This window comes from Nematolebias whitei, chromosome 3 (genome assembly GCF_014905685.2).
Source record: "Nematolebias whitei isolate Nwh7 chromosome 3, NemWhi1, whole genome shotgun sequence".
NCBI classification, from domain to species: domain Eukaryota; kingdom Metazoa; phylum Chordata; class Actinopteri; order Cyprinodontiformes; family Rivulidae; genus Nematolebias; species Nematolebias whitei.
In genome coordinates, this window is record NC_056500.1 from 17,859,235 (window position 1) to 17,869,931 (window position 10,697).

The window sequence follows — 10,697 nt, forward strand, 5'->3', positions numbered from 1 at the left end:
TAATATTACTAATGCAAAAATATGCAATAATTTCTGTTTGGTTGATGGAGATTAAGACGCATCTTTACAGTAAAAACTTGAATACTCATAATAGAACGACTATTTTACTGCACACAAAAACAAAGATTAAACCTTTACAAGGTGAGTGTTTACAGAATCTTTAGTGCTTTTTCATGCACGTTCTCCAAAAGACACAAAATGAACGTTCATATTTATTTTCCTCTCTGAAACTCAACTTTATTAGGAAAAAAGTTGAAGTAAAGCAGGAAAAAAAAAGAGAGTTCATTTTGGTGATATAAATCAATTCTGCAAGCAGAGAATGGCAGAATTTCATAATCTATCAATCAACGGTTTAATAAAAACCATCTGGCATGTTGTAAAAGCTTAAAATAATAGCACATTTTCCACTCTCTGAATGTAAAGTCCAACAGTTGCTGAAAAACCAAGAATCTGGTTGTTCAAATGCTTTAAACCAGAGCAGCACCTGGCAGATGATGCAACTCATCAGCTAAGATCAAGACCTCTTCATTATCACAGGATTAAGGAGTCTTCATCAACCCAGACCACTTCAGCATCTATTCAGTTCTTATGGAATCATTTCAGAGTTTTTATGTCATCAGAAAAAAATATCTGATTAAAAAGATTTCAGATCATCGTCAAGCATCCAGATGTTTATTAAGCCGGCGTACTTTCTCCTTTTTGTTCTTGTTGCCGTGTTTTCTCCAGGGTTTTCCCACCGTCACCTCTGGCTCAGAGTTCCCGGGTCCAACAGGTCCACTGCCTGGTTTGTAGCCCATGATAGACTTCACTCCCTTGGTGAGTGCTCGCACATTTTCCTGCAAAATTCAGTCGGGCATTTAATTTCACAATAATTAACAACTACAAACGCTTATATAGGAATTTTCCTAACAAATAAAAAGTTGAGGATTGCGTTTTACCTGATGGAAGAAGTTCTTGTCAACAACATTTTCGATTCTTTTGATTTTGGGTTGTTTGTGTCTCGGTGCAGAGGGGTCACATAAGTCCATGTCTCTTTGTTGGAACTTGCTGTGCTGTGGCTGGAAGTCTTCAGGATTAATGTGCGGGGGAGCATGGCAGTACAGAAGCTTCCCCTGTGAGGACAAATGTCAGGGTGAGCATGTGTTAGGTAAACGTTATGGTCCCTGAGGGGAAATACGTTAAGCATGGAGATGGTGTCTATTGATTTACACAAAATACATTAGCCAAAGTAACTTGAAGCTGTATGATCTGATGCACTGGTCCATAATATTGGATTTTGTCAGGTTAAAACAGTTTCTCTTAAAAAGAAAAAAGTCGAGCTGCCAATAAAAAAAAAGATCAAAGGGTGGAACTGACGTTGACGTAATCCTTCAAGATGTACCGAGCTGATCGGGACTGATCAGGCTGTCCGTGCGACGTCATAAAACCTCTCATGTCTGAAACAGAAAGAAATATGTAACATTTTATTCATAGCATCTTCACACAGACAGGAGAGGTTATCAAATTAGGAAACAAAGAGAAAGTACAAGGTGAGAAACCATCAATCTTCAGCTAACTAAGTGTAAGTGTATTGACTCACAGTTCAAACGTAAAAGTTTTGATTTAACGTTCATAAATGTGATAAATGTGTGTTGGCCTCACATCCGTATGCCATCAGGAACTCCTCAGAGGTGGGAGGCCTGTTGGGGTCTTCATCCTCTCTTGGTCTGATGATGTTGATGCCATACGTGCCTTCCAACACGTGCCGAGGAATCATGTGACAGATGTGGCAAAGCCATTAAGGACTTAACGCTCTGCAACCAACTTCTAATCCATACATTTTCTCAGCTTACTGTCAGCACATTAACATGAAACCATTTTTATGAATTTTGATGAAACAAAAACGAAGCATCAGCAAAGTCCACCCGTTTTCTTATAACAGGATATGAGAGACACTGCAGGTACATGATCCCTCATCTGGTCGATAGGCAGAATCCCGGAGCAGATCATTTGGGCTTTGGTGGAAACAAACGAGGGCATGACCAGACCGGGGCAGTCACAGAGACACAGGCCTGGCTCCACATAAAGAGTCTGTTTATGTGTTAAGACAAAAAACAAAAAGCTTTCAGCTGATGCTCTCTGAACTGAACTCACGCAACGTGTCGAGATGTACCTGAAAGTGCTTCGTGTGTCCAGGTGTGGCTGAAACAGAAACCTTCTTGTTCCTTAGGATTGTGTTGATGGTGGAGCTCTTTCCCACGTTGGGATACCCAACCTGAAGAAGCAGGTAAAACAATCTGAACTAGTTTGTTATTATTAGATTTGCTTTATACGAATGAACAAATCAATTTAAATCTTACGCAGATTCTTTTTTTTTTTAACTCACCAGTCCCACTGTCAGTTGTTCCTCTTTACATCTGGGCCCGTTGTGCACAGCTTTAAACACGTTCAGCAGCTCATCCTTCTGCAGCAGCCGACTCGAGTTGTGAAAGGGTTCACTGGATGTTCCTCCTTCTCCCTCCTCCTCCTCACCCTCTGAGCAGGTCTGCCAGTCCTCCTCATCCACAGTCACGTTTTCCTGCTCTCCTTCATCACTCTCGTCCTCCTCCGTGTCCTCTCTGTCTGGCGCCTTTTGGCTCAGGTGTTTGTGGCATGGCGATCCATCTGCTTCTGGATCACTGTCTGCACATTCGGGAGCGTCCACTTCCATGCCCTGTGAGCCAGACAAATGTTTCAAACTGTTGTTTAAAGAAAGTGTGACAATTTCAAACATCTGATAAAGAGAGAGAGAAAAAACTTTTCAGAGTACAGCTCATCTTCGTCCCACCTCACCTTCTCCTCTGCATCCAGCCTGTTGCTCTCAGCCAGTGCTGACCAGAAAACCGCCCTCAGACCCTCTTTCTCAAAATATCTGGCCCAGCCTCTCCTCTGCTCCCTGGTCAGCAGGTCTGCTTTATTTACTAGAAGCAAGTTCACTTTATGTGGAGACACCTCTTTCACATACAACTCCTGGTGGCACACACAATATAAGAGTCGTTTTATTTATTTTTGTAACTTTATTTTTACAGTTTTTAATTATTTTAACGATTCATTACTTTTACTGTTATCAGTGTATGACACTTTGGCCAACGGTGTTGTTTTTAAAGTGTTTTATGAATAAAGTTGCAGTGTATTGTATGCTTTACAGCGTTTTAAACATAAATTTGACTTTTCCCAACAATGCAGGACTTTATCTGTCTACAGACAGGAGACCACTGACGACTAAAAACAGTTGATCAAAAAGGTGTTGATCTCGTTTCCATCATGCATCTAAAGGCAGGTGATGGACTGAGGGAAAAACTCAAACTTAAGAACGTGAATACAACAGAGCATGGTAACTAATACAAATCAAAGTAATATATTGCAAAAAAAAAAAAGCTCAGTTCCATTGCTTTTATTTCTAACAGAATCGTTTTTAAGGCTCATTAAACGATAGACTCACCAGGTCAACACATCTGAACAGCAAAGGATTTCTGGCATCGACGATCTGAACGACAACATCACTGAAGAACAACAGACTTTCCTTTAGCATGCCTTTAAAGAGAGCATATTTCTCCTAAATGACAAATGTGAACTGACAGCACAGTGCAGCGTTTGTTTCTACCTCCTTTCGATAACTCTCCACAGTTGCCTCCAGAATTCAAGGTTCCTCTCAAAAGGAGTGAGAATCAACTTCTGTTCCTCTTCCAGTCTATGGGAAGGAAATAAAAAAACATCAACTAACATCAAAACATCAATAATATCAAATTGATTATGCCTCCAATTTGCTCATTTTACATTATGAAAATATTAAATATTTTTTTCTGGGTATTAGTACTGAGTTTGTTAATGTTACGTGAAGACAATTTAAAACCCAGAACATTGCATACTGTGCAAGTTCACGTCTCCACGTCAGGAAGCTGTCTTTCTCAGCCTGTTGAAGCACATCTGGAGCTGTGCTTTCATCCCAATGGGGACTACAAAGAAAAAAAAAGATGTAACACTTTTTAAATGCAAAATATACTTCTACATTGGTAAACCAAGTAATTTCATTAAACTTACCGTCTAGGAATTTTAAGGAAGTGCTTGTTTTCTTCATGTAGCTTCTTTAACCTGGCATTTTCCTCGGCTGTTAATAAACCTGCTCTTGCTTCAGCTGGAACAAACTTGATATTGAGTTTCTCTATGAAAACAATTGAAAACAAACAAACAACAAAACAGCCATTAATCTCGCACAATGAATTTGGTAGCTGCATAAACACAGATGTAATTGAGGTCCCATAAAGCTGCTTTACTATTTATAAATTTCTCCAGAGCACATGACAAATACACTACACCACAATCAAGATTCATAATGAAGATTTAACTGCATTATTTTGGCTGAGATTAATAAAAAAATTAATAATTACAGTGTTGAAGAATAACATGTTTTTGGATTTATATCACAATAGTTTTTAAGTGACATCACTGTAATATTTGCTTACAAAACGCATATAGATCACAAAGCAAACTTGTCATAAGTTAAATTTATTTACCTGCAACAAACTCCGTTCCTGCCAGTTCAGCAGTGGCCAAAAAATCATCCATAGAACTTTGTTCTGTCACTGACTGCAGGTTCAGCCGACCCCAATCATAACCATCGTTCAACTCACTGGTGTGAAGCTTAAAAGGAGAGACAACTGTCAGGTTATTTATACATCGATCCAGTGGGTCAAATAACTCACTGGATTCTCATCAGGTAGCCGATGTCGTTCAAGTCAGTGTAGGCATTTGTAGCCTATTATTCTGTCGTACCCAGGAGTCGACCTTCTTGTTTCCTCGGCTCGCATTGAGTCTCTCTTTTATCAGAGATCTGCCGAGTCCTGCTCCTCCACCTGCCTTCTTCTTCCCCATGTCAGATTCTCAAACTGTCAGCAATAACAACAACAAAGCTTAGAATATGAAACAGGAGACGTAAATAACTAAGCTAACCCTAACTCTACAGCTACAACCCGCATGTGCAATACCTTGTTGTCCCGAGAGGCGGAAGTGGAATGTACCAATGACGTCACACATCCGGACATTTCAACCGAGTTAGCTAAAGTAGCAGCGACGCAATTGATTTATTAAAAACTCATTTATTAAAAGTGAGTAAACATTATTATTAATTTTGAGTTAAGCGGTAGCGAGGCAGTATATTTAATATTCTTTTGAAATTTGTAGAAGTTGTTGTAAACATGGTACGTTCCACAAACCTGTCCAGCTATTTAATGTGCTCTGAAGAAACTAAGACAGTAACAATCAGTGTTCCGAGTAACATATTCTAAAATTAATATTGCAAATGATCTGAGTAGACTATGCCAAACACATTATATATATATATATATATATATATATATATATATATAATAGTTGCAGAAAAATATTGAGTTAATACGCGCAAATCAAGTATTTGCCTTTCCTGCCATCATTCAAATGGACAAATCTACAAACATGCATTAAAGTATGACCACACACAAGTTTCGATTAACATTTGTAGCATTTAAGAATAATTTAAATGTTCTGCTTCCGTCTGTTCAGAAACGTGTAAATAAAAATGCCTTAAAGTTATCAATGTAAAAAAAAAAAGAGTTATCAATGTCACAAGAGGAGCATAAGCAAAGCCCCTAAAGAGTTAAATCAATAATATTATTGTAATATTTTATTTATTAAATTTTTGTACCATTTTGATTTGTATTTTTGGTAATACGTTTTGCATTGGATTACGTAAAAATGTGTATTACATGCTAGAATGAACGATTGAAACGAAATGCTTGAAATTTCAAAATATGACCACAGGGTGGGAGCATAGTCTTTTTTTAGTAAAACAGCCATTGAAACCTCTTCTTTCTTTCTTTCTTTCTTTCTTTCTTGTGTAGTTTTATAAACCATTCCACACAAAATTACAGACCTTCCTTTTTCTTTCATACATTTTTCAGACTCCAGGTAGAAATTATTTGTCATATTTTGTTTTTCCATTTATCTAATGGTGATAACAATATAAACACCACGTTTGCGTGTGATTTTACAGAAACAGTCTTTAATCAAACGTAGATGTTTTGGCGCGTACAAATCTGTACTCATTCATTGTTTTCTGTGTTGAACTTCATGAAGTTTGAGTTGGTTCAGCCCTCCCCCTACAGTCTAGCTGAAGTGGTTTCTCCCTGTATATAAACGCTGAATCCTTCTCACTGACAGCGCATTACAGACCGCAGAGCGAGGTGGGACGCTAGATCCCAATTTGGACAGATGCTCCTCAGATGATGGACTCATAAACATGTACGCTCTCTTGAATGACTCGAAAAGCCCATGAACGCTTGTAGGATTTAGCAGAACTAAAACCAAAGTGTCTCCCCTTCTTCCTTCTCGTTTCTTCCTCAGTGTTGCTGTTGAGTGGGAACAGCAGTAAGATGCTGCCGTGGAAGAAGAGTAAGTTTGATCTGATCGAGGAAGACAAGCAGTCCAAGCAGAAGGGCTATGCGGTGAGTCTCAACTACTCGGCGCTCACCTCCTTCGCCAAGTCCTGCCCGGAGAGCGCGCTCAACCGGGTGGGCAGCATGTTCAAGTCCAAGAGGAAAAAGGTGCGGATCACCAGCGAGGACCCCACCTACACGGTGCTCTACCTGGGCAACGCCACCACCATCCAGTCCAAAGGGGACGGCTGCACGGACGTGGCTGTGAGCAAGATCTGGGGCAAAAGCGAGCTGGGCAAGAACGGCACCAAGATGCGCCTGACCATCAGCGCGCAGGGCATCCGGATGGTGCACGTGGACGACAAAGCCCGGAGGCCGGGACACTTGTACCTGCTGCACCGGGTGACCTACTGCGTGGCGGACCCGCGGCTCCCCAAGGTTTTCGCGTGGATTTACAGGCACGAGATGAAGCACAAGGCGGTGATGCTGCGCTGCCACGCCGTGCTCGTGTCTAAGCCGGAGAAGGCGAAAGCCATGGCGCTGCTGCTCTACCAGACGTCCGCCACGGCCCTGGCCGAGTTCAAGAGGCTGAAGCGGCGCGACGACGCGCGGCACCAGCAGCAGCAGCTCATCGGGGAGCAGACCATCCCGCTGGTGCCGCTCAGGAAGCTGCTGAACGGACAGTGTTTCTACAAACCCCCCGTGGAGCGCAGCCGCAGCGCGCCCAAGCTGGGCTCCATCACCGAGGACCTGCTGGGGGAGGAGGAGGAGGAGAAGGCGATGCACTTTGAGTGCGAGGACATCCTGGACACGGACTGCGCGGACGCCAAGCGCGAGCTGACTCAGATTATTAACGATTTGGGGGAGATGAGCATAGGGAACGACGTGCGGACTCTGAAAGCCGACCTCAGGGTCACCAGACTCCTCTCTGGGGAGAGCACGGGCAGCGAGTCCTCCATAGAGAGCAACCAGGAGGCCCCCCCGCTCAGCAACGGGCTTGAGGAGGTCAAGGTGGGGACAGCCTGAAGACGATTCTGTGCACCTCTCTCTTTATTTTGTGTTGTTTTTGTTGAGCCACATTGTCTCCACACTGTGCTGGGATCAGACTGGGAGGTCCTGCACAGACCCAGTCAGGCTGCTGGATCACATTTTAACAAAAAGAGGAAAAAGTGCAAATGCACAAGAGGTGAACTGATGTGAGCTTTAGAGATGAGAGCAGCCAGTGACCGATGCACAACACTGATCTTTCAGCTGATTATTTACACAGGCTGATTAATCGATCCATCTTTTCAAGATGACAAAATCCCAGTTGTCTCTGCTGCAAGTTACTCCACCTCCTCTGTTCACGAGGATTTGTTGTAGCATCAAGCTTGTTTACCTAAAAGTTTTTGTGACACACTTGAAATGGCACTTTTCAGCTGAAACATGCCGGTCTTGATCCAAAAACACAACAGCAGCATCCCATTTGTTCTCAAACGTGAGCACCCTGAAGCCTGTTAGTTCTGCTCCGTGGATTTATTTTTTATTTCTTATTTTTTGCACTGTTGTCTTGACTACAATGTACATAACGTGTGTCGATATGTTGTCTGAAACATAGGTGTCCTATCTTTGCTGTGCAAAAGAACAATATACTGTACCTTTTGTGTATTAGAATGGAGATGGTATCTTTTTTTAATAAAAAAAAAAAATCTAATGTGGTTTGATATGTGAACCTCATGGAATTCTCAATAAAAAAAATTTAAAAAAAGAAAACTGTATGGAGTCGTTTAATGTTTTGTGTTTATTTCATATCAGATTATCTCGTAAAGCGCTCGGCTGCCAAATAAGAGTCTATAACAGAAATTAATCAGCGCTGTCGTAAATGAGCTTCTCTTTTAGCTCGTGTTTAACAGCAGCCGAAATGTAAACTGAAGTTTGAGGAGCCTTACGGGCTTACACCTACCGTGACCCCCTACATGCTTTACCAACAAAGTTTTATTGCTTTTACCTTCAAACCCACCAGACGGTTTAAAACTCAAATATTGATATAGTGTTCTGCAGTGCTTGATTTGAACCAGCATTTGTATTTCATTAATAATTCGTATCACCCACCACCTTTCATGACAGAGTTTTGATATGTTGAGAAATGAATCGTCAAACCTTAAAAACACCAATGTGCACAGTCTCATGTGATAGTGCAAGACGTCGCACTCAGAGTATGTGTTGTGAATGACTCTCAGCTACTACCCCATCAAATCTGAACTCCATATCCGTTAAATTGACTTAGTTGTCGTTTTGTGTTGGCTGAAGCAACCGTTGTGAACTGAATCCAAAAATGTCATTACACTCTGTCCAGTGGTTCATGAGATATTTTGCTAACAAACAGTGTTAACTCCTAAAGTTAGTTACAGTTTTAAGCATACGTCTCATGCTGTACCTCACACACTTGGGAGTATGTGCTGTGAATGACTCTCAGCTACTACCACACAAAACAGTCTCAGTATCTGTAAAACGTACTGATTTACAGCTGTTTGTGTGTTCTCTAATGTAAGGTGATGTCATGGTGGAACAATGAATGCAATGAAAACCTTTCGCCCGTAGCAAAAAAAAAAAAGGTGGCGGCAGAGGATGCTTGTGTGTCTGTTAGCAAAATATCTCATGAGCCACTTGATGAATTGCATTGAAGCGTGAAGAACGTATATCTTCGCATGTACGACTACAACTGATTAACTTTCGGAGTCGACCCAGTTCAAGAGGGAAAACTCAGCCAACTAAAAAAAAAAAACCTCCATCTATGAATACAATTTGAATTCAGTTCTTTTAAGATTTGATGTGCGCCATCCCCCCCCCCCCCCCCCCCGTTTGCCCCAACGCTCTTCACAAAGACACATCTACCAGCGCCTCATGGAACGATGGTCAACGAAGAGCGTGACGACTCGGGCAGCACTTCTTCTTCTTCTGTGGCTCTAAATGTGGACGACTTGTCACTTCCGTTTCACAGCGAGAGCACAGAGCTGACACACTCCAGTTCCTGACAGCTCTTCTAATAAGACAGATCATGACTCCTGAAGCTCTCATTAGTGCTGCTGGGGGGGGGGGGGGGGGGGGGGGGGTGCTCTGGTTGAAGCAGCTTCATTGAAAAAGCAAAAACTCTCCCAACCTGAATTAAAACGAAACTACAAAGACTGTAAAAGTGTTTTAGCCACTGGTTGGTAGGCTCTAAATAAAACACCTCACAGCTGTTCAGGAGGAGAATCTGCACATGGAAACCAGTTTGCTTGTGGTTTATCATAACATCCAGAGCAGAAAACCCCACATTGGTAATTTCTCTTCCTCTTGTGGTGTGATGCTCTTTCTACAGCAGCAGCTTCCTAAAGCCAGGCCTTAAACCACAAAGACAGGATGACATCATCAGCACGTGCCCATCTTAATGTGATTAGAAGAACAATTCTGTAGCCACTTCAGGACAGAACCACAGGCTCTTTGTTCGTGCCGTTCACGCCTTTTACAGTCGCTCGCTGCTTTTATAGGTGGATGTTTCTTCCTCGACCTACATTCGCACCTAGCCTTTTGTTGTGTTGCACCTCTGCAGCAGCAGCCGAGGTCCTTCAATCTCTCGGGGTTAACTGGCCATCAGTCCCTTGTGCAGCCCATTCACACAACTAAAGGTCTGGAAGTGTTTGCACAACACGTTTCAAGCTGCCGGGGAAGAACAAGCCCGACTGATAAGAAGGAGTTTACAAACAGAGGCCTTTTCACTCAGTGCTTCCACTTTTCCCACATGACAAACACAGATAAAGGTCGTAAAAGTTTGGGACCGCAACAGGCAGTTCAAACATTCGGTTCAAACATTCGGTTCACAATGAAATCAATAAATAATGAGTTGAATTTTTCAGACGCTGAAAACCACATTTGGATAATATTTAGTTTGGACGTGTTGCGCCAAACCGTGATCAGAATAGCTGCTCTATGATTTGTCAGTGAGCTGATTCAATAACAAACTAATATTTTTAGTTCAAAGGGTGGTAGCCTATTAGAGTTTATTGAATAAAAAAACAAAACAATGTATCTCAATAAAATGTCTCATAATCTTGTTGACCGAATCAATTTAAAACAGAAGTAGCAGATTATCATGACTCTGCTTCTAGGCGGGATTTGTTAGGTGAGATTTTAAATTCCAGAGATTAACATTGAAGTAAAAACATATTCATTAATTAAATTAAATAATGATAATATCCATCCACCCATCCATATATATATATATATATATATATATATATATATATATAT

The 10,697-nt window shown here is 41.5% G+C and overlaps 2 protein-coding genes across 2 annotated transcripts; one reads left to right on the plus strand and one right to left on the minus strand.

The window, feature by feature from the left end:
* Nucleotides 1-293: 293 nt before the first annotated feature.
* On the minus strand, nt 294-5,010 carry lsg1 (large 60S subunit nuclear export GTPase 1). Its single transcript, XM_037674584.1, has 14 exons — nt 4,792-5,010; nt 4,533-4,659; nt 4,060-4,180; nt 3,888-3,974; nt 3,623-3,709; nt 3,461-3,521; nt 2,812-2,988; nt 2,366-2,692; nt 2,153-2,254; nt 1,927-2,070; nt 1,642-1,765; nt 1,357-1,436; nt 939-1,112; nt 294-836 (listed from the first exon to the last, which is right to left on the minus strand). The coding sequence occupies exons 1-14, from the start codon at nt 4,888-4,890 to the stop codon at nt 657-659; spliced, it is 1,890 nt and encodes a 629-aa protein (XP_037530512.1). The 5' UTR covers nt 4,891-5,010; the 3' UTR covers nt 294-656.
* A 1,204-nt stretch (nt 5,011-6,214) lies between these two features.
* Nucleotides 6,215-8,167, plus strand: fam43a (family with sequence similarity 43 member A). Its single transcript, XM_037674586.1, has 2 exons — nt 6,215-6,294; nt 6,397-8,167. Exon 2 carries the CDS (start codon nt 6,426-6,428, stop codon nt 7,452-7,454), a length of 1,029 nt encoding a protein of 342 aa, XP_037530514.1. The 5' UTR covers nt 6,215-6,294; nt 6,397-6,425; the 3' UTR covers nt 7,455-8,167.
* The last annotated feature ends 2,530 nt before the right edge of the window (nt 8,168-10,697 follow it).